At 41.3% G+C, this 22,111-nt stretch overlaps 2 protein-coding genes across 5 annotated transcripts; one reads left to right on the top strand and one right to left on the bottom strand.

Moving 5' to 3' along the window:
- Nucleotides 1-2,697: 2,697 nt before the first annotated feature.
- Nucleotides 2,698-15,444, bottom strand: LOC121526658 (rho guanine nucleotide exchange factor 33). Of its 2 annotated transcripts, none has more exons than XM_041813328.1 (15): nt 15,277-15,444; nt 14,830-14,944; nt 12,701-12,745; nt 12,369-12,533; nt 10,589-10,689; nt 9,326-9,459; nt 7,744-7,864; nt 7,376-7,514; nt 7,191-7,295; nt 6,718-6,807; nt 5,820-5,965; nt 5,601-5,699; nt 4,656-5,331; nt 3,335-3,438; nt 2,698-3,163 (listed from the first exon to the last, which is right to left on the bottom strand). In XM_041813328.1, the coding sequence occupies exons 3-15, from the start codon at nt 12,740-12,742 to the stop codon at nt 3,058-3,060; spliced, it is 2,028 nt and encodes a 675-aa protein (XP_041669262.1). In that variant the 5' UTR covers nt 12,743-12,745; nt 14,830-14,944; nt 15,277-15,444; the 3' UTR covers nt 2,698-3,057. The 2 variants fall into 2 exon arrangements, with proteins under 2 accessions (XP_041669262.1, XP_041669261.1); XM_041813327.1 differs by having other exon boundaries at nt 9,326-9,462.
- A 778-nt stretch (nt 15,445-16,222) lies between these two features.
- cdkn3 (cyclin-dependent kinase inhibitor 3) lies at nt 16,223-21,614 on the top strand. 3 transcript variants are annotated; one of them, XM_041813066.1, is made up of 8 exons: nt 16,223-16,297; nt 17,643-17,732; nt 18,041-18,096; nt 18,199-18,243; nt 18,629-18,851; nt 20,838-20,869; nt 20,973-21,076; nt 21,200-21,614. In XM_041813066.1, the coding sequence occupies exons 2-8, from the start codon at nt 17,653-17,655 to the stop codon at nt 21,287-21,289; spliced, it is 630 nt and encodes a 209-aa protein (XP_041669000.1). In that variant the 5' UTR covers nt 16,223-16,297; nt 17,643-17,652; the 3' UTR covers nt 21,290-21,614. The 3 variants fall into 3 exon arrangements, with proteins under 3 accessions (XP_041669000.1, XP_041669001.1, XP_041669002.1); XM_041813067.1 differs by having other exon boundaries at nt 16,256-16,371; XM_041813068.1 differs by lacking the exon at nt 16,223-16,297 and adding an exon at nt 17,547-17,567.
- The last annotated feature ends 497 nt before the right edge of the window (nt 21,615-22,111 follow it).

Genomic DNA, 22,111 nt, shown 5'->3' on the forward strand with positions numbered 1-22,111 from the left:
CTACTCATTTCTCTCTTTTATTTGACTCTGACTTTTAATGGGGACAATGTTTAGCTGCCTTTCTCTTGACGCAGGGCTGTCCAAACTTTCTCCATACACAGAAATACACAGGTGCATTTCAACAAATGTGATTTAATTCAGAAAGTTCAACTTCCATATATTCTAGATCAGTGGTTGGACACCCCAAGGGGGGCGCCAAGCATCTCAGGGGGGTGCAGGACCCTGTCTGCTCTGATGTCAAAATTATATGTATATATGCTGTTACTAAAAATGTAAAAAAAATAATCAAGGTAATCACATCACTTCTTAATCAGCATTTTTTAGTTTAAGCATATTTTTAGACTTTTAAAGGTTGTTATTGTCCAGTGTTTTATTTTTATTATTTTAATTGTATGTACAGCACATTAAAGTGCTGATCTGAGTGCTGTAGTTTGGTGGAAAGACAAAATCAGGGCAAATATTTAAACTCTTAAATGGTCTTAGCTGAGTAGTGCTTGAGTTAAACAGCTGTGATTCAGTCTGTCACATCTTTGTATATGCCTCAAATATAAACACATATTCACACTGTATTTATCGAAGTTTCTCATCAAAAACTACATTTTCCCATTTTTATGTGACATTTGAACACCTTATAACATATAGAATATGGTCGTCTAATTCAGTGGTTCTCAACCTTAGGGTTGGGACCCCCATGGGGGTCACAAGACACCGAGAAGGGGTCTCCAGCCGCCATGAAATAACTAAGAATATATTTTTTTAATCACACTGTTGCCACTTAACACCAATTTCATCATTTTTTTCCACTAATATTAACACATTTTTACCATTTAACACATATTTTTGTAAGTTTTGAACTCCTTCCATGACTTTTTTCTGGCTTTTTTCCACTCCTAAAGCAATTTTTGCTTTAGGTTTAACCCTTTTTTGCTAGTATATATCTATTTTTCATCCCATTTCACCAAATTTCCATCCATTTTAGCCAATTTAGAGCAATTGCAGCCACATTTTAACCCTTTTTTTTAACCACTATTTATGCCCATTTTTGCCACTTTAATCCATTTTTGCCATTTTTATCTTATTATTGCCACTTCTAACCCATTTCTGCTACTTTTAAAATCCAACTTCACCATCTTTTCCACCATTTTTTGCCATTATAACCCATTTTAGCAATTGTTAAAGCATTTTAATCCTTTTTTTTAACGAAAGGGATTTACATTTTTAAAGGGATACTTTAACATTTTGGCAAATTTGCCCATTGCCACAATTCCTATAGTCTTAGTAATAGGTTTGTTAGCTTTAGTTGTCCGTGTAAGCTGTTTTTAGATCAGCGCTGCCGAGTTTGGAGCTGCTGTGCCAACGCTATGGAGACAGACGGTATTTTTGGCTTTCCTTACCAAACTCATCAAATACACAATCCAACAACTCCAAAACTCTCTTGTGGACAAGTTGTGACCTGCACATTCACCACACTATGAAATAATCACGTATAATTATGTAACATTATGACACATGAAGCAAATACTCTGAACTACTTTCCGAGTAAACCACTGGGCGGAGTGACACAGTGCGCGCCTGTGGCAGTGCCGTAGTTACTTGGTAGTTCCGGCTTTGCATTTAGCTTTAAAACATCTCCATCTTGTAACGTTCAATGATTATTTCATAGCGTGGTGAATGTGCAGGTCACGACTTGTCCACAAGAGCGTTTTCGAGTTGTTGGATTGTGTATTTGATGAGTTTGGTAAGGAAAGTCAAAAATACCGTCTGTCTCCATAGCGTTGGCACAGCAGCTCCAAACTCGGCAGCGCTGATCTAAAAACAGCTTACACGGACAACTAAAGCTAACAAACCTATTACTAAGATTATAGGAATTGTGGCAATGGGCAAATTTGCCAAAATGTTGAAGTATCCCTTTAAGAAAGCTATTTACTACACAAATGATTAAAAAAGATACTTGTTTCTTTGAGAAGATTGTTTTGTTTTGTTTTGTTTTGTTTTGTTTTTTCAGTTTAAATTTGAAACATGGACATCACAGCTTAACTTTACAATGGACCATGGTTTTGCTGACCTCCATGGCCTCCCAGTTTGGCTGGGCGCCAGAAAGCTCTCCCATTTATCCCCCTTTATGGACAGCCTTGTCTGCACATGACTGTGCATGGCTGTGTTCAGCCACCTTCAGGTACAGTGGGGGTCCCCAGTCTCTGGCACCTTTATTTTGGGGGTCGCAGGCTGAAAAGGTTGAGATCCACTGGTCTAATTTACTGATGTTACCTGAACGCATCATATTTTCCATCTTCAGCTGGTAAAGTTTGCTAATTAACTCCAATTCTGCCAATTCCATCGCGGATTTCTACACTGGATTAATATTGTCAACAAACAGGACTGTCTCAAAGTTTTGTAGCATTTATCAGCATTTATCTGAGCAGCTGAAGAAGAAAACTGTCCTGAAGCAGCTGAAGAGAGCGGTATGATCCTGTGTTGTTGTTAGCGTCTTTGCTAACATTAGCAACATTAGCTATCATGGCCAAAACATGCCTAAAAGTTCTGTACAGTACTGTACATTCAAATAATAATCCTTTCATTGGAGACATAAAACTTTAATTTTTGTACATGAATTAAAAAATCTCTTTCACTTAGTTTTCCATCAGTCGTCTGATTTATTCATCTACCAATTGTAACAAAACATATTCTACAGCCTGTTTACAGGTCTCTGGAGATCTTATTTTGCTGAGTAACCAAAGCGGTTCTGTAGAGAAGTTAAAAATTCAATATTTCACTAAGAAGAGGATGCAATAGTTCCTGAGTATTTTTCCATAACTTCCAAAATAAACCCATGTTTTTATTCCACCAGTAAAAAGGTAATCTGTGTGATCCAATTAACAAATGCTTAGTTTATGATTTAGGTTCAGATTTATAGGGAATAAAATCTCCCTTTCTTTTTACTGATTTATCATTCATGCTTGAACGTTGATCCAGGAGTCTTTTACTTTAAAATAGATGTAAAATAATCTAATGGATTATGTCAAAGTCTAATGTGGAAGAGTTTTTTAGAGAGGGTCCTCAAACAGTGCTGCAGGGTCCCTCGCTGTCCTCGCTGTCGTCCCATAATCCTCCACTGTTCATCGCTGCTGTGTGGTTGGCGCCTCGCTGCTGTGACAGGCCCGGTCTGCAGAGACGGAGCAGGTAAAGGATGTCTGAAGTCATTTTTATTTAACAGGCTTGGACAGTTTGGTTTACTCTGATAATATTTATAAACAAATAAGAACAATACTAGCTCATTTTTAAAAAGTGTGCATGGAGAAGTTTAGTGCCATAAAGGCTTAATGGAGGCTCTCACCTCAGGTTTTCTCTGCTGGGGTTGAAGTTCTGAAAGCTTTGTCTGGCTGCTCCTGGAATGGGGATGAAGCCCTGTCTGTTGTCTCTCTCTGGAGCTGAATCCGCCTGATGGACACAGAGCGACAGAGAAAGAAGAGGTTTCATCAGGTGATGCACAGAGCTGTCTGGAAAATACAACAATCAGGAGACTGGAGAAATGCTAAACTGAAGATGTGGATAGACATGGGAGTGATTATCAGCGTGAAAGCAGATGAACATTTTGATCAAATCACACCTCCACCATAACACTCTGTTTAAAGCTCTCTCCTTAGTCTCCAGCCATCTTGAGATTTTCAGCCTCCTGGACCTCCTTGAGAGTCTAATCTAGGGTACTGGAGAGGAGACTCCGGCTGATTTTGAGATGCAGGAGGAATAATCCAGGTTCTGTCTCAGAATCTGGGACACTGGACCAGCACTTCATTCTTGCATGACTTCCTCAGGGAGCGTTGGAGTTTTCTCATCCAGTCTACATGTGTTTTGTGGACTTGGAGAAGGCTTACAACCGTGTCCCACAGGAGGTCATGTGGGGGGTCCCAGGCCACTGCAGTGGGCCATCATCCTAAGCACAATGTCAGACACATCCTGGTGTATGTTGGTGGACATCCGGATGGAGCTCGAGCCAAGTGAGGTGGTTCAGGCTACTCAACAGGATGCAACGTGGTTGCCTCCCTTTGGAGGTCTTCCAGGTGAATCCAACTGGGAAGAGACCCCAGGGTAGACCCAGGACTCACTGGAGGGATCAATATCCTATACGGCCTGGGAACAACTCAGAAAATGTTGCTGGGGAGACGGACCCTTAGGTTGACTTGCATAGCCTGCTTCCACCACAACCCGGCCCCGGATAATTGGAAGACAAAGGACGGATGGATGGACCTCACAGCTGCCTTTTACACCATCAACATCACCATCCTGCTCTCCCATCTGGAACATTACCTCAGCATCACCCACAGCACCCTCTCCTGGATAAAATCATATCTCACAGACAGATAATTAATTCACAGCAACAACTTCTCCAACGTTCCCAAAACACAAGGCATCCCCCAGGGCTTGGTGTATGACCCCCTTCTATTCATCATCTACTTGGCTCCGCCCTCATTTATCTCATCTGGTCTTCAGTTTTACCGTTATGCTGATGACATACAAGTTTACATCTCCACCGTGAAACTCTGCAGCACGTCTCCTCACCCACACGCCTCCTCTTCCAACGCTGTTAAGGTGGCTTTCACACCAGAGGCGGAAGAAAAAATCCAAAAAGTTAACCTTTAAAGAATGAAACTCCGTACCTGTTTTGACGGGTCGTCCCAGATTGGCCGGAAGGCACTTTTTGGATGAAGAGGAGGCGACCCCTTCCTGACGCTGACCAGCCTCTTCCCATAGGAGCTGACGATACACGGCGTGGGCCCGTCTGCACATGTCCCCGCTGTGTTCCTCAGAGGAGGGTGGGGGGTCAGTCTGGGGATCTGCCACCTCAGACAGACCGCCCTCTCTCGGGGGGCCTCCCTCTGCTGCTGCTGGGAGTACGAGGGCTTCAACAGCACCGGGACCTGGCTGTCCTCCTCCTCCTCCTCCCCGCTGTTGCTGCACATCCCCTCTCTGCGCAGCGTGCCGTCTGGGCTACAGGACGTCACCGAGGAGTAGTCGAAGGCCGAGGTGTCGTCAGGGTCCGTGTCGCAGTCCTCCAGGCTGTGGTTGGTGCGGGGTCCCTCTAACTCGTTGGTTCCCTTCCCGGTGGGCTGGCTGTAGGTGCCCTGGCCTGAGTCGCTGTTCTCCCCCCACCCGGTGGCGTCCGGGGTGAGGAGGGAGCAGTAAGCGTGTCCACAGTCCCGGGCTGGCTGGTTCTGGACGCTCCGGTCTCTTCCACAGCCCTTCCTCCTCACCGGGCTGCAGGACCAGCACTCCAGACGCATGGCGTGGCAGCTGTCGACACCGTTAGTGAGGCCGGCGGTCGGCTGGTGGTCTCTGAGAGAGGAAAGTCAAAATATTTTAACTTCATCAGGACTTTATTGTCTATTTAGACAGTGCTGCAAAGAGCAAATACTAACTTCCTGATTTCTTTTTTTTCAAATTTGTCAAACTTTAATGTTTCAGATCATCAAACCAATTCTAAGATTAGACAAAGTGAATGCAAAGGCAGTTTTTGAGTGTTTTAGACCAAGATTACAGCCTTGTGTTTCAGGCTGTTAGCTTGCTTTCTGTTGTGTCTGCAGCCAGCAGAGGGCGACATTCACCTCTGAGCTGCAGCGCTGGACTCCTGCTGTGACTCTCTGGTCTGTTGGCTCCTCCTGCAGCAGTTTGCAGACGATCCAGCAGCCGCTGCATCAGAGCAGCTGCAGAGAATACATATAAAGATTATCACTACTTTTGTAAAAGGGCCAAACCACACAGACAAAAATATTTATTAACAGGTGACAGACATGAACTATGATGAACTATCCGTGATCTCTGACCTTTGCCCAGCTCCTTCTCCTTCGTCCCATCGGACGTCTTCCTCCAGGATCACGTGACACTGAGACAAAACGCTCCTCAGCGCTCGCTCGGTTCCCAGCAGGAGGCTGCAGTCAGGATGCTCTTTACCCGTCCACTGCAACAAATTCTGCAGAAGGAAAGTGGAGGAAAAGGCAGCGGTTCATTAAGAAACTACCATCATTTTCATGATCTAGCCTCAAAGGCACGAGATAAATGCCCCTCTGGAAGTTTCCAGAATCCTCTAGACAAGTGGCTCTCAACCTTGGGGGTTGCGAGACTCCTAGAGGGGGTCACCAGGTGCCTTAAAAAACTAAGAACATTTTTTAGATAACACTGTTGCCCCTATACACCAATTTTATCAAATGTTAACTCTTTTTCATCACTTTTTAACACCAATATTGACACATTTTTGTGCATTTTACACCCTTTCCATCACTTTTTTTCTGCCTGTTTTTGCCTCTTCTAAACCAGTGATTCTCAACCTTTTCAGCCCGCGACCCCCAAAATAAAGATGCCAGAGACCGGGGATCCCCACTGTACCTGAAGGAGGTTGAACACAGCCATGATTCAAGAATAGTAATGTGGAAACAAGGCCGTCAATAAGGAGGGGAAAAAGGGGGCGCTTTCTGAGACCTAGCCAAATATTTATATATTTAAAATATTTTGAAACCTGCTTAAAGTGTCAGTAAACCAAGTTTTGTATGTTTTTTTCACTAACTGATGCATGAGGCTTCTCCATCCTTCTAGAAACATCCTCACTGGTTTAATGTTTTTGCCTGGAATCATCTTGTCTTGTATAAATATAATGAGATGTGGGTCGGGAGCTCTACTATCGATCTGCAGCTATAAAACGTGTCCAGGCTGTGGCCGCTGACTCACCTGGATGTGGCTCAGGTAGCTGTGGACTCGAGAGACAGGTGCCAACAGCAGAGAGAGCAGTTTCATTTCCTCTCTCTCCATCTGTCGACTCTGCAAAATGGAAACACAAAATATGACATGGAGACAGACTAATCTTCACACTCACATCTATGGGCAATTTAGCATTCTCAGTTACCACAATGAGCATGTTTTTACACTGAGAGGAAGCCAAAGTCCCCTGAGAGAGCCCATGCAAACTCCACAGGAGTCCTTGTCCGAGGGGAAAAACCAGAAACCTTCTTCCTATGAACCACCATGAGGCCCTAAAAAGACTAGCTCTGCAGAAATATTTTCCATTACACTGTTTAATGCAGAAAAATAGTCTGAGCTTGTCCAGAAATCAGCACTTCATTAGAGCTGCTTTGATTAGGGGATTCACCATAAAGATGTGGCAGTCATAACCTGTTAGAAAATGCAGAATTCTTTGTGCATACCTGTGTTTTGCTGCTCTTCTCAGGATGATTCAGTCTGTTGAACTCCAGTGAGAGAAAAGAAGCCAGGGTCGTCGTGTATCCGAGGTACATGTCTGAAAACGCTGTCTGGAAAAGAGCAAACAGAGCATTAGTCAGCTTCTTGATAATCAGACTGCTCTCTTTGTTTCCACAGAGCGTAATCTTACATCGTTCTGGCCGATGAGCTGCACCAGGATGTCTCCAACCAGAGATTTCCAGTGTTCTGCAGATAATCGCTCCTGCAGCGTGTTTCTGAAGAGAAGATGTCGCTGCAGCAGCTGCTCCACAAACTTCAGGTACGTCTGACTGAATCACAGCAATGTCAAAGAGGAAACTATGAAGTTAAGTTTGCACCAAAGAAGAAGACTTTCTAAATGTATGCTTTTGCATTCATGTGCTTCTCCTTTTCCATGACGTTTTGCATTTTTAGAAAGGAGAAATTAAAGGTTATTTAAAAGGCATCTGGGTCTTAAACTGGCAGCCCTCCAGTCCCCTACCTGAGTCTAGGTGAGTGTTGCTACATTCTGGTACTTACTACGGCTCTGCAGTCGTCTGGTGAGCAGGCAGAGTCTTGTATTTGTCGTACAGCTGGTTTAAAGTCGAAACGTACTCCCACTCAGAGTGAAGAAGCTGCATCGCCACCTGATGTCGAGCATCTACAACAAAAATTAAAACACTGAAACTTTTATTTACCATGCTTATATTTCAGCAATTAAAAAACCAAATGGAATTTAACCACTAAGTGGATCCTGTCACACAAACTGAATGGACAAAAATGTCTTTATAGCTCATGCAACTTAAGAAAAGATGAGATAAGACGAGATTAGACCAAATGAGAAGAGTCAAAAGAGGATGGCGAGACAAGACAGGATGAGACGAGAGGATACAAGAAGAGCCATGAGGGAGCAGAGAAGAGACGAGGTGAGAGGAGATGAAAAAGACAACGCAAGACAAACGAAACAGGAGACAAAACAAGTGGACACAAGATAAGAGGAGAGGATATGAGAAGAGATAAAACTAGATGACAGGAGACAAATGGAGGCAAGAAGAAGGGAGACAAAACACATGTCCAGACAAACGAAACAGGGCAAGAGACAAGGCAAGATGAGTGGGAACAAGAGAAGATGGCAGATAAGAGATAAAACAATACAGGACAGGAGGAGATGGGATGGGAAGAGACAAGATGAGAGGAGTGAAGACGAGGAGATGTGATGGAACAATACGGTACAAGAGGAGACAGGACCTGAAGAGAGGAGATGAGATGAGACAAGAGGAGATATGATGAAGAGATGAGAGGAGACAAACAAGACAAGATGAAACAGGACAAGAGGAGATATGTGGAGAAGATATGAGATGAGAGAAGATAAAAAAGGGGACAAAACATGACATGTCTAGACAAACAAAACAGGGCAAGAGGGACAGACAAGACGAGTGGAATGAGACAAGTGGACACAAGAAGAGTGAGGAGAGAGGAGATGAGAGAAGATAACCGAAATAGGACAAGAAGAGACAGGATATGAAAGATTGAAGATGAGACGACATGAGGTGAGAGGAGACGAGACAAACGAAACAGAAAAATGGATATGAGGCAAGAGGAGAGGAGAGGAGATGAAACTAGATGACAGGAAACAAGAGGAGACTAGAAAGGAGACAAAACAGGACATGACAAGACAAACAAAAGAGGACAAGAGGAGACGAGCAGAGACGACACAAAAGGAAATGAGTGGAAACGAGGAGATGAGGTGGAAGAGGAGATAGGAGATGAGTCAAAACAATACAGGACAGGAGGAGATGGGACGGGAAGAGACAAGACGAGAGAAGCCGAGACGAGACAAGAGAGGTGACAAATCAAACAAAACAGGGCAAGAGGGATGAGACAAGTGGATCGGGACAAGTGGACACAAGAGTGAAGACGAGGAGATGAGATGAAACAGTACGGGATGAGAGGAGAAAGGACATGAAGAGAGAAGACTGGAGGAGAGAAGAAGTGACAAGACAAGGAAAAAAGAGGATATTACACAGTAAAGACGAGAGAAGATGAGACGAAAGGAAATCACACAGAACTAGGGGATTTCACTTTACAGAGTCTTTAAGTCTATTTTAAAGACAGGTCTGACCTGTGCCTTCACTCAGTCCGGCTTTAAGTCCCTGAAGGAAACAGTGAAGGAGTAGTTTTCCTCTGGACAGACAGGTGGACGGAGCAGACGGACACTCGCACTGGCTACGATCACAGGACGGCTCTGCTGGATCACTGCTGAGAACACAAGGTGACAGGTTTCTACTGCAGCCTGCTGCTTTAATTAGCAGCTCTTTAGCTAGTCATTATCAGCTGAACATGCTGACATTTTCATGTTATAGTTCCATATAGGTATCCTGTAAACCAGTGTTACTCAACCCTGCTCAACCAAAGAGCCAAATTGTTGAAAAATACCTTTCAACGTGGTGAAAAGTGGCAAAAATAGCTTAAAGTAGCAATAAAAATAAGTTAAAGGTAGCAAAAAATGAGACGTAAGTGACCAAAATGGGCAAAAAGCAGTGAAGAGTGGCAACGAAGGGCAAAAAAAAAAATAGGAAACAGGTTGGATTTTGATAGCAAAAGGTAGCTTAAATGGGCAAAACATGGGATAAAAGCGACAGAAAAATGGGCAAAAGTAGCAACACAAAGTCACAAAATGGGCAAAAAAAGAGGAAACAAGTGGTATTTTAATGGCAAATGGTAGCTTAAATGGGTGAAAAGTGGCCAAAAATGTTGAAAAAGGGCAGAAATGGGGAAAAAGTGGCAAAAAGAAGAGGCAAAAAAAGGGCAAAAAATAGGAAACAAGTGATATTTGATGACAAAAGCTAACTTAAATGGGCAAAACATGGGATAAAAGTGGCAAAAAATGGGGAAAAGTAGCAAAATGAAGTTGCAAAAAAAGAGGGAAAAAGTGGTATTTAAAAGCAAAGGTAGCTTAATTGGGTGAAAAGTGGCAAAAATGGTGAAAAAAGGGCAAAAATGGGATAAATGAGACAATTAAGTCTGAAAATTAAAGCCTTCAGTATAAGTCTTGGAAACAAACTGATCAATGTAATTAATTTCTGAGGTCAAAGTTCATTTTTTAAGGTTTTCTGGGGGAATAATATTTCAAATTAAGACGTAATGTGGCTCCAGAACAAAAACTTAGTAACTCTCTGAGTGGGTTCAGATTAGCAGAAATGTCACATTTACAAACTTTACATCATTTTATGTGTAAAAAACACAATATTTTAAATAAGAATAATCAGAGTTTGTACAAAAACCTTCAGAACAATGTTGATGCAGCTAAATGAAGATCATTGATTGGTTATAGTGTTATATCTTTATAACAAGAAGACAGGTATTAGGGTTAAATATGTTTTACCTTTCTCTGTGTTTGGGTGTGGAGCTCTTTCCCTCCTGCAGAGGTCTCTGTTTGTGACTGTACAGCTGTAAGATCTGACACTGCATCACTCCAAGTTCCTCCTGCAGGAAGACTCCACTGTATGAGTTAAACTACAACATTTTACAATCTAACAGACATTTTACCATTTTACAATAAAATATTAGCTCATTTGGAATTTACACGTCTCAAAAACATAGGGACAGGGCAACAGAAGGCTGAAAAAGTAAGTAGTACCCATGAAAAGAAGCTGGAGGAGCATTTTGCAAACAATTAGGTTAATTGGTAACAGGTCAGTAACATAGCTGGGTACAAAAGATGCATTTTAGAGATGCTCTTAGAACTAAACATGGGTGGAGGTTCACCAATCTGGGAAAACTGAGTCTAAAAGTTGAAGAACAATTTCAAAAAAATGTTCCTCCATGTAAAACTGTGAAGACTTTGAATCTCCCTCCATCTACAGTCCATAATATCAACCAAAGATTCAGAGAATCTGGAGAAATCTCTGTGAGCAAGGGACAAGGCTGAAAGTCAAAATTGGATGCATGTGATCTAGGGGCCCTCAGGGGCCACTGCACTAAAAACAGGCATGATTCTGGACACTTCCAGAAACCATTTTTCTGTCAGGGCAGTTGGCCGTGCCATCCACAAATGACAGTTAAAGCTGGATCATGGAGAGAGGAAGCCAAATGTGAACAGAAACTACGCCATCTTCTCTGGACCAAAGCTCACTTAACGTGGACTGAGGAAACATGGAAAACTGTTCTGTGGTCAGAAGACGGACCATCCAGCTTATTATCAGCGGACAGTAAAGGAACTATCAATGCTGAAAAGTAGAGAGAGGTTTTAGAGCAACATATGCTCCCATCCAGACAACGTCTCTGTCAGGGAAGGCCTTGACTATTTCAGCAAGATGATGCTAAACCACATCCATCACAACACCATGGCTTCACGGGAGAAGAGTACGGGTCCAGACCTTTCACCAATAGAAAACATTTGGAGCATCAGAAAAGGAAAAATCCAGCAAATAGGACCCATGACTGTTGAGCAGCTAGAGTCCTACATCAGACAGGAATGGGACAACATTCCTCTCCCAGGCATTCACAGACTGTTGTTAAAAGAAGAGGAGATGCTACACAATGGTAAACATAGCCCTGTCCTGACCTTTTTGAGTCGTGTTGCTGCCATCAATTTCAAAATGAGCTCATATTTTTCCTGCAATGTTAAAATGTCAACATCTGATATGTTGTTTAGGTTATTTACATTTTACACTGTGTCCCAACTTTTTTTGGAATTGGGGGTTAAACATCTCTCTTTGTGACAGCGTTACTGACTGAGGCTTGCACATCTCCACTTTCTTCTTCTCGTTTTGTTTTGCCTCTAAGTAACATTTTTTAAATGTTTTTTTTTAATATTGATAACTATTTTTCTGCTGATAATGCACTTTTTTTTCTCCTGAGATGCCCAGGCTCATATACCAACATGAACCATCTATCAACATGCAATGACAGATCTGAACAAATTTGATGTAAAAGTCAAAAAAACACAAAAAGTTCAAAACAAAAAGACTCAAAAGTCAAAGGTTTTAGTTGATCCACAGGCGTACATGAGTTAACTTCTATTTCCCTGCATCTTCAGGTTGAAAGCATTACGAATATCTAAGAAATATTTCCAAACAATCGAGAAAGTAGCAATAATGTGGGTTGTTTTTTGTATTATGTGGATGCAGCGTGCAGTGAAGCTTAAATGTGATGTGTCTCACCCTCAGCGCCTCCACCAGCCCCTCCAGACGGACCGCTTTCTTCTGGCAGCTCCTCCGGTTCTCCTCCAGCTCCTCCCTCAGGTACGTGTCTCCATGCTGGATCTGACTGAGCTCCAGCAGAGCGCTGGTGAAGCCCGTCTTCAGCTCCGACACCATGCATTGTAACTGACAGCAGACAAGAAATACGAGTCAAAAATATATATCAATATATAATACTTTTTTTAGCCTTGATTCACTGTATGCATCTTTTTTCAGTAATTAGAGATTTGAATTAATGGTGAACTGTCCCTTTAACAAACTCAGACTGGATAATGAGGATAGGAGCAGAATACCTTTGAGATTTCAGTAACCAGCTCGGCCTCTTGGGGCTTCATGACCTGCAGAGAGAGAGACACAAACAAGGCAGTTTGCAAACAATCGGATGTTAATGTGCACAAACTGAAGCCGGCATGACCTGTTTCATGCTCTGCACTCTTGGTTTTCAGCTGATGGGACCATTGTCAGTGGCAAAAGGTCAATGGTGCGCTTTTATTTTGAAGGATATGTCTCCATCTCTTTGGTCCGTCAGATATTATGATCCATTTCAAGTCCAAACTGCCCTATATTTTATTAAAAATGTTTGGTAAATATGGGTGTTTGCTATAAAGAAGGTGACGGTGGGCCCTAAAACTTCAGCAGCTGAGAATGTACCGTATCTTTTTCATGTAAATGTTTCAGTGGAACTAAGAGTGCAAAGGAGTTTGCATGCAGTCTTTGATGACTGAAAACAACAAATTTTCTAATTTTGGTTGCCTTTGACTTCTGTTTTTGTTTCTGTGATATCAAACAGGTGTTGGTATTGTTTTTGTATTTTACTAGCACCAAATTAAAGTTAAAATTCTGGTATGGTGACAGCCCTACAGGCCGATCCCACAAAGAAGAGCATGCTCCTCTTTGTGTGAATCCCTCTGCCTTTAAAACCTCAGATAGTTTTACATTCACACAATAGAAACAAAGAGGGGATGTTCATCTGTTCTCCTCCCAGCAAAGTGAAACTTTAACCTCTTATTGACACTTAAAGAGCAAGAATCCTGCACAGCGTCGGCTTTGTTTTGGTTATAAGTGCAAAAATTGTTGTTTCTGCTCCCATCTATCAAACTTCCCTTCATGTTTACACCATTACATAGATAGTTTTACATGTTTTCTTCTCAGCAAGTGAAACTTAAACCTCTATACAACACTCAAAGAACAAAAATCTGCAGTCTACTTGAATTTAAGCTCAGGTGTTAACAGCTCTTTTTCCAGCCACAGATTCTCTATTGGATTGAGGTCTGGGCTTTGGCTCAGCCACTTCAGAACATTTCCCTTGTTGTCCTAAAACCATTTCTTTGTAGCTGTCCCTGTGTTCTCCAAACACAGAGAAAGGTAAAACATATACAGAGCCGGCTGCCGAGAAGCATCCCCGCAGCATGATGCTGCCATCACCATACTCCACGGTGGGGATGGTGTGTTTGTGGTGATGTCAGTGTTTGGCATCTTGTCTGACAGCCAAAAGGCTCCATTCTGGTCTCATCAGACCAAAGAACTTTCTTCCTCTTGACCATGGAGTCTCCCACATGCCTTGAGGTGAACTCTAGTCCAGATTGAATCTGAGTTTTCTTCAACAGTGTCTCCTCTTTGCCACTCTCCCATAAAGCTCTGACTGGTGAAGAACCCTGTTGTCTGCAGAGTCTCTCCCATCTCAGCTGCTGAAGCTTGGAGCTCCTTCAGAGTAGTCATAGGTGTCTTGGTGTCTTCTCTCACTAGTCTCCTTCTTGCACACTCAGTTTGTGAGGACGGTCTGATCTAGGCAGATTTACACATGTGACATAGTCCTTCATTTCTTCATGATGGATTTAACTGAACTCTGGGGGATGTTCAGAGCCTTGGAAATGTTTTTGTCTCCATCTTCTGACTTATCCTTGGAGTGTTCTTTTGTCTCCATGGTGTAGTGGTTGCCAGGAATACTGATGAACCAGTGACTGGACCTTACAGACACAGGTGTCTTTATCGTACGTTTAATGAGACATTATTTAATTGACATGACTTTATAGAAATCTGTTTTCACTTTGTCATTAAAGAGTGTTATGTATTTTTTTTTTCTCAAAAAACAAACAAAAAAAAAAAACAAATTATATTAGCTATAATTGATTTGAATAAAAAGATTAAACATCCATTGATCACTGTACCATAATGCTTCTGCCTACAAGCATGAAGCTTTTGAAGTTTTTAGCAGAACTATGCATTTTCAGGTAATGGAAAATAAGTTTGGAGGTTCTGGTACACTGCATATGCAACCTTAACACCAATCAGCAAAGAGCACAGCACCAATCAACATCTACTCTTATTTCTGCCCACTTAAACCTGCATATTTACTATCAGTCTAACATTTTCTCCTTGGTATAGTGACCTCCTTGCCTGCTCTCCTGTTTGTTTGTGGTACCTGCTCTGATGTGGACCCTGCCAGCAGCCCCTCTGCTGAGGAAGTGACGAGCCAGCCAAAGAGCTCAGCCCTGCAGGGGAAACGGCTGCAGGAGCCAAGATCTCTCCTTATAGGTCTGCTGACAGAAGGACAGGCACGGATCAGCAGATGAATAAATAATAACACACGATATACCCTTATGTTTTACAGATCCATACCATAAACTCACCCTTAAATCGGTTTATAACAACTCTTTGGGGTTATTTTTAAATATTTTTGCATTAATTTACGCTGAATTCACATTACTCTTGTAGGTTGTAAGACTATGTCGTACGTGCAAGACACTTAAAAGCATCTTATAGTACCTGAAATATGGAATGGAAAGTAAGAAAATCTATGTGAATCCTAGAAACCACCAAAATCAGAGGAGTGAAGGAGTACCTGATGTTCAGGAAAGCATCAACTCACCTCAGTTAAAGCTTTCCAGTGTCACTTCTGCATGCATCCACAGACCGGTAACTCATTCCAGAAAAAGAGCACAACTAGAGTCTCCAGATTCACTTCTTTTGCGCAGAAAAATAGCTGGTTTTCCATTCATTTGCGGTGATTAATTGCGGTGTTTCCGCGCTGCTCTGTGCGCTGCTCCTTGCGGACAGCAGATGTCCTGAGTGACGCTCACTGAGCTGCTCTGTGATTTCAGCTTTACTGAGTCATGAATCATACTAATACCCCACTGGAAATACCTCTGTGTTAAGATTTCTCGGCCAAAAGAAATTACACATACTTTATTTTAGGTAGAAAAGTTTTCACCTAAATTTGTACTTGATGTACTTAATGTGCTTTTATGTGAAATGTTTCCTGTATTTGTGTAACTTTCATAAAGGCGTTAAATAAAGCATCTTAAACATATCTAAAACCAATCTTAATGACATAAATAGGCCATAAAATAGCAAGAAATTTGCAATGATATTATTAGAACCAAATATTTAACATTATAAGATGTAAAGCAAAGAAATTAAAGTACGTGACGCTTTACGTTGCTTCAGTAATACGTTAAAATTTGTTTAAGATATGTAAAAATGTTTAAATATACGACTAAAAGCCAGTGTTTGTGTAACATTGTCCTCCTAATGTAAATAAAGGAAGGGTATGAATGATGTATTCAGCGTACATTCATATAAATTTTATTTCTGTTAAAATGTATGTTAAAAATACGAAATTAAGCTTCTGAATCAACATTGTGCCTTAAAACTATTAAAAGCAGATAAGAATGTGCAATTTTTTAACTCTGGGGTTTACACAAGTCGTCTTTTTTTCCTTAACCCCGCCCGTGTGAGCAAGGTCGTAGTTTAAAATAAGCCCACATACGCATGCGTAATGTTGAGGAGGGTTAACGCTAAATCTGATTGGCTGCGGTCCTTTAGTAGTTTTCAAATCGAGGCAGCAGCTGACGTCTGTCAAAACAGACGACAGGAGGACGGCGTGAAGGGTGAGAATGGAGAAAAACGACTTCGATATAACGTTTAATCGATAATGTGTGATACGTGTATCGTGTGAGAACAGGTACTTGTTCATTTCCTATAGTGGTAACGACAAGGTTTCGTTTAAATGCCCTCTTATTTCGACGTATGTGCAGCTGAAAGCTAACGTTAGCTTGTTTAGGGTGCACGTCTGTCTCAGAGCGTTTTTCATTCAAACTCCCGCTGACAGAGTCGTAGTTTCTGACAATAACGTTTAATGTTTTATCCTTGTTGAAGCCATTATACTTCTGGATAATCTTGGACAAAAGCTAGCTGATAGCCTGGCGGTAGCATGATTAATTCATAGTGTATAGGTTAGTTTGTAGCGTGGCAACACGCTGACATGTCAGCTTCTTTAAAGGTTCATTATCATACAAGGATTTAACCCATTTAATACAGTTTACTAAGACACGTGGCTGCACACGATACAACCACGTAAGGACGTAAACACCAGTATAATTCCGCATATTCTGGGGTCGTCCAAAACATCTCGATACCACGTGTTTTTAACAATACAGTCTCCTTCATTCAATCAATTGATTGTACCGAAAACAACAAAAATAAGAAAAGAACACACGTCTGCCGTAAGATAGATGTTAAAAAGAAGAATAAATCCACACATAATCCATCAAATTTGCAGACAAACTCCTGCACACATCCTTATTGCACTAAAACTTTGTCAATGTCTTTGCACCAAACCAAGAAATGACTCATTGTTGGGTGTCTAAAGGGGTTGTCTTGTCATGGTATCAGAATATTTACCTTGATTTGTAACTAGCAATTACTAGTATTGCAACATATGTCCGGCTGTATTTTTTTGAAATTGCAGAAGTTGCAATATTTCTTTAACATGAAATGTGTGTCAGAAATACCAGTTTGATATTTTTTGTAGCAGAGTTTGTTTTACTCTACAATTCATGCAAACATTCAAGTCTCATTTTTTAAAAAAGTAGTTCTCAAAAAGCCTAACCTGGCATGCCAGATGGATTTTTTTTTTCACACATTCATCTGGAAAAACACCAATACATAGCGTTTGGGAAAGGGCAGAGCCTCTGAAAACAAAAAACTCTGTCACATCTTTTTTTTTTTTTTTTCAGATTTATTTTTGGGCATTTTTGTTCTTTTATTTGATATATGAGGACAGTGGAGAGAGTTGGAAACATCATCTTATGTCATCATAACATAAAAGCCTGGCAGAGACATCCAACATTATATTATTTAAAGATGTGTTATCATTAGGTATGACAGCATTACAAATTTAAATACTTTTACTACAGTGTGAGGTTGTTTGCTCAGTCTTCTCTACTCTTTTAGTGCTGTGGACATGAGGACGAACGAGTTTGACTCCTCATCTGAAGACGAGGAGGTTGGAGAGGAGCAGCGGACTCCTTTAAACATCTCCTGGTGAGTCTCAGTGATTTTACATTTCACTCAGGGAACCAGGAAATGTGTTAGTTCTATCAGAGTGATGTTTATGTCAGGTCAATATGGAGATTACTGCATCATTTGTGGCTGTTTCATAACCAGGTGTTGTTTTGATATTGGCTGACTCCCTCCTGTCAGAAGGGGAAAAGTTTAGTGGATCAAGACTGATGATAACAGTTCTCTCTAGCTGTCAGGGGTTTAGACAAGGGACCAAACAAACCTCTTAAAAAATGTGAAAACAATAAAATATCACCAGTTTCATGTGTCTTATTTCCATTGGCCTTTAGGTTACCTCTGTCCATCGTGGAGAGCTCACAGTTTCTTGGCATTTGTGCTTTACCAGGTAAAAACATAATTTAGGGTTTTATTTTACAGTTTTTCTTTCCTTTTTGTGCAGTTGTCAATAATAAAATGTTAACTTTTGTTATGATTTCTTCTTTCTCAGGTTGCAAATACAAAGATATCCGGAGGAACCTGGATAGAGATGTTGGTAAGACGACACACGCAGACTTTAGCATTGTTTTTAATGTTTAAGAAAAGTCACAGCAGAGCAGGTAGACATGTCAAGCTTAAGAGGAAAAACAACATAACATGGTCTCGTTTCCTTGATAGATAACAACCAGACTGGTGATTTTTTTTCTAGAAAACTAATCCAGAGTATGATGGATTTGTGAGAGTAAACATATGGGAAAATTAGCATTTTTTAACTGAAATTAAATCTACAATTTAATAAAGATAAAAGCCACACTGCTATAGCTTCTAAAGGTTTGTTACTGTTGCATTATTTTAACATAAACCTGTTCCTTAGACTTAGACAGCTTAGACCAGCTGTGTATAAGTTTAGTGTCCTATCTCGTTTCCCCTCTCGCTGTCAGAGGAGCTACAGAACCAGGGCGTGCAGGAGGTGTTTGTTTTCTGCACCAGAGGAGAACTTAATAAGTACCGGGTCCCCACCCTGCTTGAAGCTTACCGTCAGCGAGACTTCACTGTTCACCACTGGCCCTTTCCAGACGGAGATGCCCCTGAGCTGGAGCAGTGCTGCCAGATCCTGGAGGAGCTGCAGGTCAGCCTGGAGACCAACCGGAGGACTGTGATCCAGTAAGTCAAACTACCGGACTCAGAATCTAAAGACTGTTTACTGATGGGGGGGTACAACTAGTGTTAATGGCTATAGCCTCCATATAGAGGGACATGCTCTGCATAATAGAAACACAAAATCTAAACAAATGTATCAGTGTGAAAAAAAAAAACATTTAATTTTTGCTTTCTAAACTTTTTGGCTCCTTTAAAAACTTTTTACTGGGATGACAAAACAATTTCAACAACTTTAATTTTACATCATCTTTAAATTGCTCAAAATACTCCCACACTTTTGATTTTTAGTTGTGACTTTGTGAGTGGTTTAGAAGCTCACAATTTCAGTTTCAGTTTCAGTTTTCAGGAGTGTAGTGCATGTATGCAGGCCTGCCAGCAGATTTGGCTGGGCCCCCGATAAACACAGAGAATGGCCCCTGATAAACCAAGAGAATGGCCCCTGATAAACCCAGAAAATAGCCCCTGAAAAACCCAAAGAATGGCCCCTGAAGAACCCAGAGAATGGCCCCCGATATACCCAAAGAATGGACCCTGATAAACCCAGAAAATTGCCCCTGATAAATCCAGAGAATGGACCCTGAAAACCCAGAAAATGGCCCCTGAAAACCTCAAAGAATGGCCCCTGAAAACCTCAAAGAATGGCCCCCGATAAACCCAGAGAATGGCCCCTGAAAAACCCAAAGAATGGCCCCTGATAAACCCAGAGAATGGCCCCTGAAAAACCCAAAGAATGGCCCCTGATAAACCCAAAGAATGGCCCCTGATAAACCCAGAGAATGGCCCCTGAAAACCTCAAAGAATGGCCCCTGATAAACCCAAAGAATGGCCCCTGATAAACCCAGAGAATGGCCCCTGAAAAACCCAAAGAATGGCCCCTGATAAACCCAGAGAATGGCCCCTGAAAAACCCAAAGAATGGCCCCTGATAAACCCAAAGAATGGCCCCTGATAAACCCAGAGAATGGCCCCTGAAAAACCCAAAGAATGGCCCCTGATAAACCCAAAGAATGGCCCCTGATAAACCCAGAGAATGGCCCCTGAAAAACCCAAAGAATGGCCCCTGATAAACCCAAAGAATGGCCCCTGATAAACCCAGAGAATGGCCCCTGAAAAACCCAAAGAATGGCCCCTGATAAACCCAGAGAATAGCCCCTGAAAAACCCAGAGAATGGCCCCATGTTGCCTGTGTTTATTCATTTTTGCCACTTTAAACCCAATTTCACTGTTCTTAACCTTTGTATGCTTCTTGAAAAAATCTCATTTACTGCCTTTTCCACCCATGTTTAACCCATTTTTACTTGTTTTAAGAAAAAGGGTTTACATTTTAGAGACTTTATACTACCCCTTATGCAAATAAGAAAAATTTGGAGGTTTTCTGCATTGATAAGAAAGGTTATTTTCCAGTTAACAGGATAAAATATGATTATCACAGTTTAACTTTACAATGGACCATTATTTTGCTGATCTCCAGTTTGGCTGGGCCTCCGTAAAAACTCCCTTTATCCCTCCTTATGGGCGGCCTTGCATGTGTAAAAGTAAAAAAGCTTGCTGTGAGTTTCTCACAGCAGCTCAGACACGCCTGAGCAGTAAAAATGGACACTGCTCGTTCATCTGTCTTCCTGTAAAATCAGCTGAAAGCTCCTGAGAGGCTCTTCAAACCCCTGAGGGAGCTGACCGAGCTGCTCACCAGGCAACAGAAACGCAGAGAGCGCTCACCTTGTGTTTGAGTAGACTGTGCAAATGTGAAGCATGCAAACATAAAAGAAAAGCTCTTAATCGGAGGAGAAAGGGTTAAAAATTAATGTGAATTTCTAGGTGTGATGAAGTCTTTGTGTTTCATAATATTTGAAGTATTTTTAAACCTCCTTGACGTGGCAGACAGCCCTGAGGAGAAGACGTCTATTTTCAGTGACACGGTTCCCCTCTGGTTACCTAATCTGCCTCAGCTTTCAGCGTTTGACGGGATTTTTTACTTTTTTCCTTCTTTCAGCTGTTACGGAGGCCTGGGACGCTCTGGATTAAGTAAGAATATTTTCCTTCTGCTTTTACGTGCATGATTCTTTGTCTTATATAATGTTAAATCTCTGCATGTCTGATCCCTGTCATGGTTTTTCTGCTGCTTCAGTCGCTGCCTGTCTGCTGCTCCAGCTCTCTGGAGCGATGACGGCGAACAAAGCGATAGAAATCCTGCGGGAGCACCGAGGAGGAGGAGCCATACAGACAGTGAAGGTGAGACTTTAAATATCTTCTGATAAACCTGTTTTAATCATTGTTCTTTCTATTATTCCATAATAATCAGCTTCAATCATGAGGTTTAACATGAATTTACCAGCGGTGTTTTCTATTTTGCAGCAATACAACTTCCTCCATGAGTTCCGGGATCGCTACACGGCGTACCAGGAGAGCAGAGAGGTTTCCACAGAGCGCTCTGTGTCTCGGTGATCGCTGTTTTCCTCTTCATATCATGGACTGCAAATGATCCATTTCTTCAGCATGATTCTTTTCTGACTGCGTGGGATGAAATTATATTCTCTTATGATTGCACTTTAACAGATTATGCTAATATATTGCTTTTTTCCTTTTTTCATTTTAATCAAATTAAAGAGGTGATGAGGAAATGCTGTGACGTTGTTTGTTTCTTTGCGAGTCCGTGGACAAAACAGAAAAAACAGACGTTTTTTCCAAATAAAGGAGTTAGTTTTATGATTCAAAAAGAAAAAAATGTTTTTTCTTTTTTCTAATAAATTTTGCATGCCTCTGTTTATTACATCTGTGTCCTTAAAAAGCGGTTTTTAAAGTCAGGCGGTTCTCAATCAAAACAAAAACAAACAATAATATCAAAGGTAGGAGGAATTATGGGAGTGATTCCTCGCTACTATATTCCCCCATCCCTGGATGAAAATACATTTTTTCTTAGGGCCTCCCCACTCATATCTAAGAAAAGCTACGCGCCCCCCCATGACCCACTTGGAAAAATAAAGCAGATTATAGTTATTCACTGATAAAATCCCAACATAATTGACCCAAATACACTTGTTCTTGAGAAAAAAAATCCATGTATAAACTTTCCATTATTATAATGGTTTGTAAGGGCCACTCTAGAAAAAACAAAACAAAGTTGATTTGTTTTTTTTTATGTTTGTTTTTCTTTTACAAGAACACCCCCCCCCCCCACACACACACACACACACACACAAAATTCTCAATAAAAAAAAAAAATCACAAATTCTTAAGACAGAAAGTCAAATTTTTTTACTCTAAGAC

This window comes from Cheilinus undulatus, linkage group 18 (genome assembly GCF_018320785.1).
Source record: "Cheilinus undulatus linkage group 18, ASM1832078v1, whole genome shotgun sequence".
Lineage (NCBI taxonomy): Eukaryota > Metazoa > Chordata > Actinopteri > Labriformes > Labridae > Cheilinus > Cheilinus undulatus.

Bases quoted from the DNA above. Each gene is read 5' to 3' on its own strand.
- LOC121526658 (XM_041813327.1), bottom strand. From the start codon at position 12,742: ATGAAGCCCCAAGAGGCCGAGCTGGTTACTGAAATCTCAAAG. The intron at 5,700-5,819 runs GTCAGAGATCAC...TATTCTCTGCAG, and splicing joins GGAGAAGGAGCTGGGCAAAG to CTGCTCTGATGCAGCGGCTG. The intron at 3,439-4,655 runs GTACGGAGTTTC...TGTGTCCATCAG, and splicing joins GGGACGACCCGTCAAAACAG to GCGGATTCAGCTCCAGAGAG.
- cdkn3 (XM_041813066.1), top strand. From the start codon at position 17,653: ATGAGGACGAACGAGTTTGACTCCTCATCTGAAGACGAGGAGGTTGGA. The intron at 17,733-18,040 runs GTGAGTCTCAGT...ATTGGCCTTTAG, and splicing joins ACTCCTTTAAACATCTCCTG to GTTACCTCTGTCCATCGTGG. The intron at 18,852-20,837 runs GTAAGTCAAACT...TCCTTCTTTCAG, and splicing joins AACCGGAGGACTGTGATCCA to CTGTTACGGAGGCCTGGGAC.